This window comes from Heloderma suspectum, chromosome 3, assembly GCF_057233095.1.
Source record: "Heloderma suspectum isolate Gila_16-S chromosome 3, 16-S_ref, whole genome shotgun sequence".
In the NCBI taxonomy this organism is placed as follows: Eukaryota; Metazoa; Chordata; class Lepidosauria; order Squamata; family Helodermatidae; genus Heloderma; species Heloderma suspectum.
The window spans coordinates 261310210-261327165 of record NC_139460.1 but is presented as its reverse complement, the minus strand read 5'-3'; the positions used below and the strand labels follow the sequence as shown (position 1 = coordinate 261327165).

General features: G+C 46.5%; 1 protein-coding gene across 4 annotated transcripts in view; it reads left to right on the top strand.

Moving 5' to 3' along the window:
* Window positions 1-16956, top strand: part of LDB1 (LIM domain binding 1) — an 86496-nt gene that overhangs the window by 49807 nt on the left and 19733 nt on the right. For all 4 annotated transcript variants that reach the window (XM_084846573.1, XM_084846574.1, XM_084846575.1 and 1 more), the window contains exon 2: window positions 14453-14555. In XM_084846573.1, coding sequence (XP_084702699.1) covers window positions 14453-14555 — 103 coding nt within the window. The remainder of the gene's footprint in view (window positions 1-14452; window positions 14556-16956) is intronic.

The following is a 16956-nucleotide window of genomic DNA, read 5'->3' as shown; positions in this document are numbered from 1 at the left end:
ATGACCTGTGGGGACCCCGTCTAGCATATTCTGTCCTTAAGGGGGCTGTTGTGCTACTTTGTACTCCAGTGACGCTAAGGGCCAGTTCAAATGACCATATTTGCCCCCTGATGATCGTTGCAAATGTGTGGCCTTAGCTTCACCCAGCGAGGATATTGGTGAATAGCTGTTACAGAGATATAACACCAATCAAAACAGGCAACCATATAATGAGAAGTTCATCACTTGATGACCATCGCAACAACTGGTTGTGTGAATTGGCAGTGGCTAGGGCACTTTGCTTGGTTCTTGAAGATTGTGGGTTTGAGTTTCACTTAAAACAACAATTCAGAAAAGGCATGTAGCATAACACTCCCTGGACTGTACCACTTCAGAATGCTCCCTCACGTCAAACACCCCATCCATGTAGATGTACATGTAGGTGTACATGTGCACCTGATCCACTTACGTTGAGGTTTTAAAGATTGCTGAATATATTGCCTAATAAACTGGATCTGTTCACACAGAATTTATTTGCAGTGTGTGATGGAGAGTCATCTCTCTGACTTCACAGCATCACCTGAAACAGAGGTTTGGAGATAGCTGTGTGACAGTACTTTTGCCTGGATCTTTCACTCCTGCAGAGGAGCATTCAGGGCACAGGAAGAAAGGAGGCAATTGCAAGAAATTCTCTTCTGTGTTTTTGCTCTGATACCAGAGCACTTTGTCGACTTCCTGGCCTACAGCGAGTTTGCTCTGTTTTTCTCAGCTTGCTTTCTGTTTGTTTCTTTGGGAGGTAGAGCCCATGTACGGATGTACACAGTTCCTGGACAACAGAGGTCTTGACTGGTGGTGACTTCCACCCCATTCCTGCAGTTTTTAGCAATCCATTTTCTTCCATGGTTTGCTGCCATATAATAGTTACATATCCTGCATATGATGCTTTCAGCTGTCAGTCTCCTTTCCACCTATATGAACACTTCCAGCTCTTTAATTGCCTTCTGTTCTTTACCACTTCTGATGCTGTGCCCAGGTCACATAAGTACATACTTCTGTCACTGTTCTCACAAATAATGAGAACCACATAATAAACTGAGTTTATAACTGTTTTAACTTTGATGTGTCCACCAGCCAATATTCTCTCAAGACAGCCCTAGGCAGAGCAGATGCCTGCCAGTCCTAACATCTCCACAAACCCAGATTTGGGTGTGATTTAGACAAGATACCAGGCAGGTGACACGCATTTACACATGCAAGGTTGTACATTGCTTGGTATCCTATTTAAAGTAATCTTAACCCTACTCATCTGGTGCCACTATGGCTTCCATCCAAGTTGTAGATTGCCAGTGCTGCATTGGGGGGGGGGGAGCACATGGGTGAAGACCCTTTTCAGTATAAAGATGGGCAGCTTGAAACGCTGTCTTCATTAGTGCTTTTTGTGCATCTTTAAATCATTCTTGAACCTTGCGCCTCATTTTCAAAGATCTAAAATACATGTGCATCAGAGTAAAGTGGTAGAATGGACTAACTCGTCTGCCTCAAGTCTGCAGGCAGGGGTGCCAATTTTGAATGCTCCACTCATGTAAAAAAAAAAAAAAAAAGTCCAGCAAATAAAGAGCTAGCATATTAGGGAGAAGGGTTCTAGCTGAGTCCTGTGCTAATTTTCTACTTGCAGGGAGTGCTTTCCCCTACAGGGGGACCATACAAAAACATGGACCCCCACGTGCAGTTTGAAGTAGTACCGTCTGTTCTATCACATAATTTTTATTTCATAATGTTGCATGTGTAGACCAGGCTAAAGCACCAGCATAGGAGATATAGGAGCAGCTGTTGGTTTCTTTCGAATACAACTGTTAGAAAAGAACGAACGAAATGGGTATTTTGAGAGAGCTTTTGGCAGCTAGTGATATAGTACTCTCAAATTCTGTGGTTTGAAGCCAGATTTTTGTGCCCCAAACCAACATTTTATAACTGGAATGTAAGAAGGCAAAAATGTTTGCTTTGTGCAGTTTCAGCTGTGATAAAGTTGCAATGAGGTGAAGGGATTGGAGCAAGTTGCTGCTGTGAGTAGATGTCTGTGGCTGACATCCACAGCCTGCTAGTAGCACAGCAAATGCAATCTTGGTGGAATTTGCTGCTGTTCTACCCTGTTCCGCATTTAAAAGCACTACTGAAATGCCATATAAAGCAGTTTGTGACTAATATATGCTGTAGCTACTATGGGAAATCCTAGGAGAGCACAAGCAGCCGTGCCACCCTCCAGTCAGCCTATGAAGAGGGGACTTGGGCCTGGAGACAGGTGAGATGAGGTCTTGCTACAATCCTGCCTGGTATATAAAGGCTGGGACTCTCACTACATTCAGTCAGGCTGCTTACGTCTAGAGAGAGTTAAGGTCCTAGAAGTTTCAGCCTCTGTATTCTAGAGAGGAAAATACATATGTCAGGGTGAAAAACTGCAAGCCCGTGGGCCAAATCCAACCTAACTGGAATCCCAATGCAGTCCTCCAGGGTTCCTCAGATGGCCACACCCCTTCGCTGGCTCCACCCCTTTCCTTCAACCAGCAGTTGGCCCTGTCTCATTTTGCCTTTGGCCCCACCCACCCCTGGAATGTGGCCCCGGAGAGGTTCTCTGAAACTGAATTCAGCCCTGAGCTGAATAACGCTCAGCACCCCTGACAGATACATTTGAAGTTCTTCCTATGCCAAAGCAGAATCTTATTCTAGTAGACTTGGCATGCAGGCAGTAACAGCTTTTCCAGTTCCATGTGTTAAAGGATTCTAACTTTATTCACTTTCCTGATCTCTGAAAAATATTAATTTGCGTCTTGCTCTGATGACCCGAAGAGAAGCTTTGCGTGGTATGGCAGAAGAGGCAATTTCCTTATGTGACGAAGGTGGGCACTTTCTGCTCCAGTTTCACTTTTGGATGTCTGTGGAGAGGCTGGAGGACAGAAAGGTAGGTGTCTGTGTATTGGTGTGGCTTCCAGCCTGTCAGAGAGCAGGTTCATATATTGTGTTAGCGCTGTGGGCAAGTATACAATCAGAACCTGTAATGTATAGACTAACTCTAAGTGGTTTGCGATGCACTTCTTTAGTAACCCATGGAATCATGAGTCAAATTGTTTTAGTTTAGTTCAAACCAGTGTGAAAACACCTCCTTATTGCATTGGGGATCTGATGGGGATTCTTCATACAATGTGCAATTAACTTACAGAATTTACTACTACCACAAGTTGTAGTGATGGCCACTAAGTTGGATGGTTTGAAAAAGATTATAGACAAATTCATGAAAGGTAAGGCTCTCAACATAGCAAGGATGCCTCTGAATACTAGTTGTTAGGGACAAACAGTTCATAACCATCATCTTTATGCTCTGCTCGTGCGCCTGCAGGGATGACTGGCTGGTTACAATTGGAAACAGAGAACTGGACTAAAAGGACCTTGCTGCGATCCAGCAAGGCATCGTTTATATTTGTAGTTTAGAGGATAACACTCCTGCCTTGTATATTAGGCTACATTGCTGTGTAAGAAGTCCCTTCAAATGACCATCAGTGCTGGGAGATCCATCTCCAGCTTTCAGGACACCTTGGGAGCAGGCCTGCTCCGAAGAGGGCTGTACCAATCCATAATGCATGGTGTGATGCTTTAACTCAGTGCATGTCACAGATTGTGTGATGGATGCTTTGAACACAGGCTGATCTCAAGATTTGGGAACTGTTTCCCCCACTTCTGTATTTGTGTGTGTGTGTGGGGGGGTTGCAATAAAGTTGGAGTGGGCAGACTTCAGGATTGCAGAATCAACCTTGTTTTTCTTAGAACTCCAAGATTCACAAACTGGAACCTGGTGCAAAATACATCATGGAACTAAAGAACTCTTGCACACAGGGATTTCTTTGGACTACCAAAATTCAATGGAGCTCATGGCCCTTCCACACACAAATCCACTCCTGGCTACACCAAGCGTTCTTCATTTCAGCAATATAATTTTGGGTGAGAGGGGAGTCATTTTGTTACTCTTTTTTTTTTTTAAGGGAGTCTGAAAACCTTGCTGATCTACTGCAAATTGCCCAGAAATCTGCCAGTAGATCCAGCTGTACCTTCTATACACCCCTGTATGAAGCATTTCGCTTAAATATTGGGAGCAGACTTTTGCTTTGGAGAAGTAGCAAGCAAGGCAGCAGTAGGTTTCCAAGGGAGGCTAGAGAAGAATTATAAAATATGCTATGCAAATCTCTGTCAGGGATGGATTTGGTGTAATTAAGCTGCCATAGCACAAGAGATGTTAGATGTTAGATGTTCCTTTAGTGCCTTGGTCTTGTGATCTCTGTCTAGCCTTTTCCTGCAGTTGACAGAAAGCTCTTCTGATGTGGAGCCCTCAGCCCAAGGAGATATGCTTGGGGCTGATTCCATTTAAAACACCTCCTTTTGAAAGCTTTTCTCAGCATAGCTCTGCATGCAGCTGCAAAAAGTTGCTGTCCCACCGACTGTGTTAGCATATAATGCTAAACTACAGTGTAGCATTACAAGGATGAGCTCTCCCCTTCCTTCTCTGGTGTGGCCTTAAGGGAGGAGTTCAGAAGCTTTTGGTTCTATTTTAGGTTAGCTGCATCCAAACCCAACAAACTGTGGTTAATCTTAAAGTATGGTTTGTTGAAACAAGTCAGCAACCATTGTTTATGAAGCTGGCTTCTTTCAATAAACCACAGTTTCGGGTTCAGATGTAATGCTAAACCGCAGTTAATCTAAAACGGAAGCAGAAGCTTCTGATCTCCTCATGACTATGCAGGAGAGGGCAAGGCATGTGAACACAAGCACTGACTTGCTTCACACAATCAAAACACACCACTGTGGCTTAAGCCACGGTGGACTGCAGCACCTGCTGACACACGGTGGATGAGATTTGCGTATTCACTGCCCAGCCACGGCTCATCGTGTCATGCGAACCCAGGGACCGTGGGTTTGGTGACAGTTCTTTAACTCTCACATAACCCACGGTCCCTGGGTTCATATGATATGACAAGCCACAGCCAGGTGTTGAGCCACTGGAACACACCGCAGCCCACTGTGGTGGGCTGTCTTCCAGCTGTCTTCCTTGATGGAGTAACTGGAAATTGCACACAAGCCATTTTTGACACATTCCTTTCACTTGCAGATGGTTTGGATGTTTCAGGATGGTTGGACCACACATGCTAGAGAGTGAGGGAGCTCAGACCATTGGGGACAGCACGTCTCAATGCTATGAGAAGTCCAGAACAGACAGGCTTCCTGTTGGTCAAACTGGACCAAGCTGGGTTTGTAGCTGGCCTGGCAAACTCCATTACTCACCCAGCAGCAGATGGTGCCTGTCTAGGGGGTGCTGGGAGGGGAGGAGCAGGGCGGTTGCCTCGGTGATTTCTCCATCTCCACAGCAACGGAAAGGTCACCCAGAGGGTCCCTCGTGCTCTCTCTTCCTGTGTATGAAGCTCTGAGATCTGTTTGAGCCAGAGGGTGTGATTGGAATGAGGAGCTCTGCTGGGATGGGGGCAGGGTACAGTGGGCAGCAGGTTTGATAGGGACGGCTTCCAAGCTACATGGAGATTTTGGGGACATCCCCTCCTCCCCAGACTCTAGGCTGGAGCAGGTATCTGTTCCAAATGCTTTTAGATTGGGGTGGGGGTCACACTTCATGCAAGTGAAATGAAACCCAGAACAATTCAGGTTTCTTCATCTTCCAGAGTATGAATAACGTTATCATTGCTCATATGCATTTTCATTTAAATATATGCAAAATGAAGATTACCCACTGCCTAGCACTGAGCAAACATTTCTGTGGAAGCATACACATTTCTTTACTTGTCCAGTGCTTTATATCATCCTGCATCCACATGGTTAGGGACTGAAGGAGTTGGTCTGTCCTATATGTCGCAGCCTTCTACAGTAAATTTGAATGCTTCATGGAAGGAGGCAGAGATGAGAAACTGGAACAGTTCACCTCTGGGGTATCCTGTGTGCATGACTAATGGCTTTGCGGCATTTTGCTCTTGTTTTGAAGTCTAGTGCCTTCCTCCCACAGTAGCCAACTGCATTGAAGCCACCACTTCGAGCCAAATGATTCTTAACAGTGGGGCATCATATACTTCAGGAATGTTTCTAGCATAGACAATTCCTCAGTTGCTCTCTTGAGGCAAAATGAAGATTGCCCACTACCTAGCATTGAGCTGGGAGAGGGAAGGGGCACTGAGGACCAGTGTGGTGTAGTGGTTAGTGTTAGACTGAAACCCAAGAGATCTGGGTTCTAGTCCCCACTCAGCCATGAAGCTCATTCGGTGGCTTTGGGCCAGTCACTGACTCTCAGCCTAAATCTACATTGCAGGGTTGTTGTGAGGATAAAATGGAGAGGAGGAGGAGGAGGACCATGTAAGCTGCCTTGGGTTCTCCACAAGAGGAAAAAAGACAGGATCTAAACGGAATGAATGAATGTCAGAATGGGGAACACTTTCCTATTGTGTGTAAAGTCCCACTTCTTGGTTCCCCTGTCCTTGATCTAGCTTTTCAGGGTGCTTGCTTCATGACTGGACAGGGGTCCCTTAAATGCCACCCCCGATTGTGGTGGTGATTTTGTGACTGTTAGCTAAGCATTCCCAGCTTGAATTAAGTAGCCAGGACCAAAGACCGTCTCTGTTTGGGCGGGGAAGGAGAAGTGCCGCAGCACATGCTATCCAGACAGGACGGCACCTGCCAGGGTTTGAGCTGGTCTTTCTTGCTCAGCAGGAATGGCTGCTACAATGGCGCAATGCTTCTTCTGGGGAAACAAAGGCAAACTCTGCCTCTGAACTTCTGATCCAAAGAAGGGGCCCGAAGGGAGAGAGAGGACAGTCCATAACTATGCCATAAGGGATGGGGCGGGGGGGGGGGGAGGCAAAGGGAAGAGAAACCAGGATGTGTGTCAGTGGGATGTAATGATTGTGGCGGAGATTGATGGAAGAGCAAATGGAGCCCTCTAGTGACACTTGCTGGTTGACTTGAGAGAAGCTTGATGGAATGACATACATTTTAAAGCACTTGGATTACAATTCTGGAATTGTCCCCCACTTCCAGTTAATGGCCATCACCACCATTCACAAGTTACACTTTTCCTGTTTAAACTGGCACCACATTCTCAGTGATAGCTTCCCTGACAATCCTGTTAAAGGGTGGGATACAGATACCCTAAGGGCACAATCTTATGTATGTTTAGACAGGAAAAAGTCTACAACTCCCGGCATGGCTGGCTACAGAATGCTGGAGCTGTAGGACGTTTTCTGTCTCAACATGCATAGGATTGCACCCTAAATAAATGTATAAATTTCCAGCTAGTACGGGGGAAAACACTCCGCCACCTGCCTACCCTGGATGCTAGCCCATGAAGGCCTGTGCCTTCACGTGGATGCAATAGCACAACAATTCTTCTGGACCACCAATTCCTTCACTTCCCTCTACCACCACCCCCATGTTCTCCAGTAAAAGTGACATGGTCTGGAGAAAGCCACATAACTTTTACCAATCCCTGTGATGTGTGTGCTGGGGAAAGAAAACAAAGACACTCTTCTCTTCCTTGGAGCAGCAACAGCAGCCTAAATAACTGCATGAGAAAGGGATGAGTGGGTGATCCCAACATTGGTGAAACTGCAAAGATTCCCCCACCACCACCATGCACACACGCACACAGTTCTCTGTAGGGAGGAAGCTTAACATGTGCAAAGAACCCATTCCCAAATGAGTACAACTAAGGAAAAATGGTGGGTGGGATAGAAAAAATGCACTTCAGATAGAATGCCTCCACAAAGCACAGAAAAGTTGGAATGCAGTTGTAAATCCACCTTCATGTAAGGCCACCAATTTATCTAAAAACCTGAACCAGCACACTTAAAACTGCATTTCTGCCTTTCACATGCGAATACATGAACAGTGGGGGAGAGCACAAAAAGTGCTTCAAGCAGGACATGTGAAAACTGCCACTGTCTTATGTGAAATTCCAGCAGTCGGGGAGCAATCCTCTTCTCCCAGATTGGAAAGGATTTGATGCTAGAAGGGAAAATAATGAGATGCTAGAAGAGAAAATAATGAGAATGAGGGGGGGTGGGATAATCTTTGCCATTAGGAAAGAGGACCCTAACTTTGCACAAATGGGTCTCACTGGGGAAGCTGGGGTGCTGTTTCTGTTGAGGAGAGTGCATTTGTTTTGCATGTAGCTTTAGAAGTTATATATGTATTGCGAGCAATAAATACATCTTGAGGATAGGGTTTATCAAATGGGCATCAGCATTGCTGTCCAGATGTTTTGTTTAAACCGGGGATAGAGGAATGTGTGGTCCTCCAGATGTTGGAGTGCAATTCCCATCATCTCTCACCATTAGCTGTGCCAGCTAGGGTAAATGGGAGTTGCAGTCTAACAACATATGGGGGAACACATGTTCCCCACCACAGTTTAAAACATTATATAATGGCCTGAGACATTTTCCTGTTCATTCCTCTACTCCTTGGGCTTCCCTCACTTGGTGCTGGCAAACCCTTTGGCTAAGCCTTCTGGGTAATGTTTTCTACCAGTTGTAGGCAGATTAGACAACAGAAGTGAGCTGGGAAGATGAACTAAAGTCCTGGATTCAACAACATTCTAGCCTTGATTCTACATATGACCTTCGATGGGTCATTTGCCAAACTCCATCGCCTTCATAAAAGAGCTACTAGTCAAACTAGTGGCAGGAAGGATGTGAGATATTCACGATAGAGAGGTGTTTTGAAACTATGATAAAGGAGGCTGACTGGGTATTTCATGATGTGGAGCTGCCTGAGCTACTGGAGGAGGGACTCTGCTCTAGATTTCTGAGAGCACACAAGTCCTTTTCTCTTAAGACGGCTCTTTAAAAAAAATATCTCCTGCAAATGACCCTTGTGTTTCTAGACCAGTCTTCCCCAACCTGGTGCCTGCCAGGTTTGTTGGACTATAACTCCCATCATCCCCTGCCAGTATAGCTATTGGCTTAATGGTTGGGGATAATGGGGTTTGTAGTGGAGTACATCTGGAAGGCTGGTCTACATTTTGCTTGCGTTGGTGCAGAAAGTGTTTGTACCTGGCCTTTATTGTGCATTGTTGCTCCCCTCTGGGCTTAAAGGAGGCAGGGTCTTCACATGCAACAGAATGAGGTAGTATAAAGAACCATACCACTCCAAATTGCAAGTCAGGGATGCAATGTTTAAATGCTTCTCCATATTAAAAAAAAACCCTGTCTAAAGAAAACTAGCATAGCAGGAAGAAAGTTTCTAGCCCATGGCTCTTGTCTGCTGGACTGTTTTTCTACTTGCAGGGACGGTGGTTTTTATTTATTTTTTAATGTAGGGCACTATTCAAAAATGTCATCACCCACCACTTGTGCTCTGAAATGGTGCATTCCATTCTGCTACCTCATCTCGTTGCATATGTAGACCAAGTCTAAGACTTTATTCTTCCTGATCCCTTTCTTGAAGAAACTGCAAAGCCAATTGAGCAAATGGGATGGGAACAAGGTCTTGGAACTGGAGCATTACATAAAGAGCCAACAACATTCCACACATGTTTGCACTTGGCAAGACTTTTCAAATGAAAGCAAGGCAAGCCATCTACAGCACGCACTTTACTTTTCTGCAGAAAAAGGCCACTACGCTATCAAAGCATGTGCATCCTTCAAGGTGTCCTTACTGTGTGACCCACAGCCCACCCAGCATTATTGTTAATTTGTCACATACTGATAGATGAGTATGTCCTACCATGGGAACTGTGCTTCTGCTCCCATCATATCCATACACATGGGGCAGTTCTGCGGTGACCTGGATGCTTATTTCTGTTATCCCTGACACCAGGGCACACTTCCACCTCACCATTAAATAGTGTACCCACACACAACGACTATTCTCTCAGAGCTTCAGGAAGACAGTCACAAGATCAGACTAGATTCTTGCACTGTGCTTCCATCATTGTGCTCATGCTGAGATTTTCAGCAAGCAGGATCACGTGTCCTATAATCTCAGCCATGCAGAATGAAACATCCTCCACAAGCTCAAAACAATCCCTGCACAATAGTCAAAAGGGAGTACTGTGGTCATCATAAACAAATGGGTTTACGTGCAGGAGGCCGAGAACAGTTCTCCAACACCGTGTTCTACAAGCTGCTATCCTTAGACCCCACTGAGGAACACCAAAAGGAACTGAGTCACCTTTCTCTAGGAGTACAAGAACAAATCTACACAGAAAAGCCTCAAGAGCCTGATCTAGGGGTCTTCTATCTGCTGCTCCAAATCCACAAATTGTTAATTCTGGGCACCTCATTGTCATGGCCATTGGCACTCTCACAGGAGAGTTACCTGGTTGTGCAGACTCTATCCTTGGGCCTTATGCCACCAGTTAGTTCCAGTTAACTGTGGAATGCCATAGAGTTCCAGCGGAAACTGATCCCCACAGATGATCTCCCAGAAAACACCGTTGTGGTAACCATGGATGTGGGAACTCTACACCAGCCCTTCCTAACTGGACTACAATACCCATCATCTCCAGCATGGCTTGCTGGTTGGGATGATGGGAGTTGTAGTCCAATATATCTGGGGGCTCCAGGTTGGGGAAGGCTGCTCTATGCTAACATCTCTCACAAAGAGAGATTATAAACCATCAGGAATATTACCCCTGGTGATGCTAACCTGGCTGTGTAGCTTTACCAATTTGTCCCACAACTGTTCTGGATTTGGGGACAGTCTGTATCAGTGGTGCTGCCATGATTTCACTTGTATTGCTCCATAGTATGCCAGCATCTTCATGACTTACTTAAAACAGTAATTCTTCAGCTCCTATTGCGTATTACTCCTGCCCTGAGATTCGTTGATGGATAGCATCTTCATCATCTGGATCTGGGGAAGCTGTCAGAACCTGCCAAGACTCAGCCCCAATGAGCCTTCCTCTGAAGAGGAGGAGGAGCACGATCCTGTGTGGTCCCTAGCACAAATGGGAACCCTGGGGATTCAATACACAGCCAGAAGCTGCTTTCCCAGAAAACACCCCACCCTCCAGAAATACTCCCTCCCTTCATCATTTCTAAGACCACAGGAGTGGCAACCAGTTTATGTCAAAACTCAGGTCCATTGGCTCAGTGCATACATCAGGGCTATTTGGGAGGACAAGTCAAGAGCCCTATGCATGCTATACATCCTGGCCTCGAGCAGCTCCAGGGGCCCTCTATAAAAATATGTCAGTCCCTGGCTGCTGAGTCCTGAAGCAACAACTCCATGAATTACCCTCTCAGCCTTGTAGCTCTAGCCCTTTGCCTAGCTTAAATGGGACAGAAAAAGGCCCTTGACACATTCCACCAGGCCTTCAATGATTGACTGCTGCCACCACTAATATAAGTCTGACTGCCGCCACTACTAATATAAGTCTGGAATATTCCATGCAGCAAGTCCAATCTCTGGACATCCCGGTACAACTATATGAGGGGCATATACACACCACCTTGTGCAGGAAACCAGCTGACTTCCACCCATACCTACACATTTCTGGATATTATCTGGAGCATGCCACATGATCCATTGTCTATAGCTGCACCCTACAGTATACAACTGCATTTGCTCTGTACCTTCTGACTGAGAGCAACATCTGCAGGATCCTTAAAACTATAACACACACCTGGGGAAGTGAAAAAGAAAATTGACAGAGCTAGATGAGAATCCAGGAGTTGCCTACTTATGAGATAGGCCCAGAAGAAAAAGAAACAGAATGCCATTTGTCACCTATAGATAGCCGCTAAAAGACCTCCAAGAATCATCAAGCATCTACAGCCCATGCTGGAGGACGATCCTTCCATTAGATCATCCCTTAGATCAGAGGTGCAGAACCTCAGGCCTGGGAGCTAAATCAGGCCCTCCAGCATTCCCCAGAAGCCCACGCCTCTTTCCCCCAACCACGGATCGTTGGTAGTTTCTTAGCTTTTGCATGTTTTTCCCCCCTTCTAAAAGGCTTAAATGCCTCTCCTAAGGTTTAGTTACTGGCTATCAGAGCTTCAAGCTAAAATGTGCTGGTATGTTTTGTTAAATTTGGCCCCACCCACCATTGGAATGTGTCCCCCAAGAGCTGATCTGAAATGGAATTTGGCCCTTGGGCTGAAAGAGCTTCTGCACCCCTGCCTTAGATTATAGCTTTGTCCCTACTTACAGATGGTCCCCCAGTTTGAAGTAGTTACTTGCCAGCAACAGTGACCTGTCTTAACTGAGCTACGCACCCAATGTTGTCCTGAAATCTACTCTAGCAACATCAGCTGTACCATGTAGGATACATGGCCCTCAGATGTCTTTAGTGTGACCTGTGTAGGTACCCACAGCTGAATGGTGGGCTGTGGGAGAGTGATTGCGATGGGGAGGATGGTGCATGGAGGGGTCTCCCCATTTGTCATCTCCCCATGAAAATTGTACTCCACACAGGCTGCCAAGCAGCATGACTTACATGTGTACCAGTCCTCCCCGAGTGTGTGTGTGTGTATGTGAGAGAGAGAGAGAGAGAGAGAGAAGGGGGGGAGGCCAAGTATGTGTTTGTATGGGGGAGTGAGCGGCATGGTCTGCCAGTCTCCAGCCCAGACCCATCTTAACTGAGCATGCAGCCTTTTGGTCCGCTCTTGATCTAGTGCTTGTTCACCTGCACACTTTCTAATGCCATCAGTTGCCAATACTGTTCTCCTGCCATTTGTATGGGCCAAACTGATCAGTCTCTGTGCAAGAGAGTAAATAGTACACAAATTGGGCATTAGAGGTGGTAATAAAACTCAGAAACCAGTGAGTGGAGGGGTCTTCCAGGACATTCTGTAGTAGACCTGAATGGCACCGCACTTAATTGGGTGGTATAGAAATTAAATAAATAAATACTTAAAGCCAAATTTAAAAAAATCAAAGGGGAGATGGATGTGAAGCCAGTGAACTGGAACTGAGTAGCAAATTTGACACTTGAGGAACTTAGGCTCAACGATCCCTGGGAATGGCTAGTTTGCTGTAGGGAGTTCTTGTCCCTCTTTGAGTGTTTTCCTTCCTATGCCTGTTCATCACCAGTGGCTATTTGCTGGGAGTGGGTTACACCCATGCTCACTGGATCTTCTGTTAATTAGATCAGATTCTGTTGTCATTTGTGCCCTGCATAGTATTGCAACATATTTACTCCTGTCACTTGCACTGCCTGACATTTTGGCCTTCCCTATGCTCCGGTGCATATACCTGCCCACTTAGGTGAACACTTTGTGCATCTGATGAAGTGGACTCTGTCCCATGAAAGCTTATGCCACAAGAACCTTCTTAGCCTCTAAGATGCTACAGGGTTCTGTGCTCTTCAAGTACTTGAAAGGTTGTCACAGAGAGGAAGGCCAGGATCTTTTCTCAATCATCCCAGAGTGCAGGACACGGAATAATGGGCTCAAGTTACAGGAAGCCAGATTCCGGCTGAACATCAGGAAAAACTTCCTGACTGTTAGAGCAATATGGCATTGGAACAAATGACCTAGGGAGGTGGTGGGCTCTCCCACACTGGAGGCTGGAGTTCAAGATGAGGCTGGACAGCCATCTGTCAGGGATGCTCTGACTTGGATTCCTGCATTGAGCAGGGGTTGGACTCGATGGCCTTGTAGGCCCCTTCCAACCCTACTATTCTATGATTCTATGTTTGGTGGGGGTTTGCCCTGACACCTTTTATTTCCATCAGTTCTGAATGTGCTGCCTCCTTGTTGATGCTGGAAGCACCCTTGCAAATCTGACTGGAAGAGGGTATTCATCTGCCTCCTGGAAGCAGGTTCCTCCTACCATAGCACATTTCCCTAATTGGGGAACACACACAGCATTGCACTGGGCAGTGGTTCGTCTCTGTACATCCTTTCTCTCCTCCCCACCCCCCTGCCCTTGGTGTGGTGTAAAGCTACTATAGTGTAGTGTTATGCTTCCACGGCTAAACAATGCACATCAATGTGCCATGACAGCTACTTAACTCCTCTTTGTGGCTTTACACCAGAAGGGAGGAGTACATGCATCTGTAGTAGTAGTTCACTATGCTTCCTTTGCTGGGGAACCACAGAACACTGTTGTGACAGCTATTGGCCTGTCTCTCTCTGCAGTTCTGGCTCTTGAAGATTAGAAGACAGATCCAGAAGCACCGCTGCCATAGCACTGTGCTGCATTCCTCTGGCCTGGAAAATGCAGTGCCGCACTGTGGCAGGAGTGGAGTTTTTGGGAGGGTACTGTCAGTTCATCTTGTCTTCATTTTTGAGTTCTGCCTGATGACCTGTTAGCAATTTATATGTGGAACTTCTCACTTAGGAGAACTTGGGGTCCAGGCTGGTGTGGTAGTGGGATGGATGCCAAAGCAGCTGTCGCATCATAATGAAATTACTTTTGTGTCATTCTTGTCTGTAGTCACTGATTGATGCCCTCACCCTTCCTTCTTCTTCCTTTCTTTCTTCTCCAGGCTGTTCCTCTAAGTCATTCAAGCTGTACTCTCCAAAGGAGCCCCCAAACGGCAACGCCTTTCCCCCCTTCCACCCGGGCACTATGCTGGATCGAGATGTCGGGTAAGTGCAAGGCCATTTGGTGCAAGACTGGGGGAGTCCTAAACAAAGCCAAGTAAATCCCAAACCTGCCTCCTCCTCCATCCATCTGTGAGTTAGGCCCTTGGCAGCCATCAGCCAACATAGGGGCTCTGTTCTCCAGATCAGAAAACATGAAATCATTGGAGTTTGACACATCTGGGTAGCCCAGGGGCTACATGTGACCCTTGGCTAACTTCAGTGTGGCCAACAAGCCCCTCCCCTTCCCTGCTGCTCAGCTGATTAGTGCTAGAAGCAGCTGAGGAGCGTCCCAATTGCTATGCTTCTTGGCTTTTTCCAGTGTTGATCAGCTGGGGAGTAGGGAGTGATGGAATCTCAGTGTGCCAAGAGGGAAGGTTTAACCTTCTGATACCTGTGTGCTGAGAAGGGGGGAGTGTGTGTGAGTGTGAAGGGAGGAGGAAAGCTGTGGGGGGGGGGAGCCCAGGCCCCATCCACTCCCAGCTCCAGCCATGCCCACTGCTGACATTTGGCCCCCAGGGTGCAGAACCTCAGGCCCAGGGGCCAAATCCAACCCTCTGGGGTTCCCAAGAAAGCCACACACCCTTCGCCTGACCACTGATCATCTGGTGGTTTCTTGGCTTTTGTGCAGTTTTTCCCCCATTCTGAAAGGTTGAAATGCCTCTCCTAAGATAGTTAGAGCTTCAGGCTAAAATATGCTGGTATTTTTTGCCTGTCCCTTTTGCCTTTGGCCCTGCCCATCGCTGGAATGCAGCTCCCGAGAGTTTTTGCAAAATGGAATTCAGCCCTTGGGCTGAAAGAAGTTCTGCACCCCTGCCTTGGGGGCAATAAGGTTGCCCACTCCTGACATGGAGTCTGTGAGGTCTATGAGATACCAGGGTTACTGAAGTCTGGGGACCAAAATGGTGAAAGACACCCTCTTCATCCCTGCATTAAATGATAAGACAAGCACATATGTGGTTTCCTTCTGTCCTTGTTGCCCACACTTCATTCTAGAGATGTATTTGCCTTATTTTTCATAGCTGAGGTTCACTTAATTTTTTTAGGAATTTAAAATCGGGGAAACCTTCTGCAAAAGGTTTACTTTCCCCAGCATTCAGAGGAGCCCACCACCTGTGTTTCTGCATGAGCCAGTCTTGATTGGAAAGAGGAGAGCCCAGAGCAGCTAGTCGCACAGAGGCACAGCAGGCAGCCATCACTGGGAACAGCTACTTTGTGCTGATAGAAGCCTTTCTCATGGCATGCTAGTTGTTCTTTCTGGGCATGCTGGTGTGCCCTTGCAAATGGTTTGAGAATTGCTCATCTGGAGCCATAAGTGTTTACTCTATAGCAGGCAAGTTTCAAGTAGGGTTGTCCATCGTTTGCAAATCTGGCCCTTTTGGGGCCCAACGGATTCCCACTGCCTGCCTGGTTCAGCTCACATTTGCAAGCCAAGTTGCAGATTTTTTCCTGAAATTTGGGAACTTTTACCATGTTTTTTTTTTTCATAAATAGAAAATTGTGCATATTGCAGCTATAATTTGTGTAATTTGCACAAATAGCCAGTGTAGCCAGTGTAGTGTAGTGGTGAGAGTGACGGACTGGGAGCCGGGAGATCCGGGTTCTAGTCCCCACTTGGCCATGGAAGCTTACTGGGTGACTTTGGGCCAGTCACAGACTCTCAGCCCAACCTACCTCACAGGGTTGTTGTTGTGAGGATACAATGGTGAGGAGGAGGATAATGTAAGCCGCCTTGAGTTCCTTGCAAGAGGGAGAAAGGCGGGGTATAAATGCAATAAATAAATAAATAAATAAATAAATTACAGCTGCATTTTGCACAAGTTACTCAAAATCGCAGCCAGAATTTGCACAACTTTTTATTTACAGAAAAAACAAACGAACGAGACATTCCACAAGCTGGCCCAAATTGATCTACTTAGAGTCGGGCCAGCTCATGGGGAAGCGAGCTGTAGTCTGGGGGGCTGAGCTGATGAAACCTTGGCGAGCTCCACCCCCTGGGTGAATTCCTCTGAAATCCCTAGTTTCAAGGGCATCACGTTCCATGGCAGTTGAGCTGCATGATCATTACCTAGGATATGGGCTAATTACTCCATGACCCACAGACCTACAATGATGCTCTGCTCTTCAGTGGCGAGGGAGAGTGAAGATGGCTGTGAGGCTTAAAATACAACCATCTTTATTGCAGGAGCTTTGGGACAGGGGCCAGTCTCTGCAGTGCCTGGCTCCAAAGTAGATTAACACTTAGCATTGAAGCTGGGCCATGGGAACAGCCTGCAAATACTTGCAAAGCAAGGGGACGTAAGAGAAGGGTAAGAGCAAAAGCAGAGCAGCTTCTTGGTAAGGAAGGAAGGGCAGAAAGCTCCGAAACAGAATGGGGGGCATCTATCTAAAGCAGAGATGGCCAGCT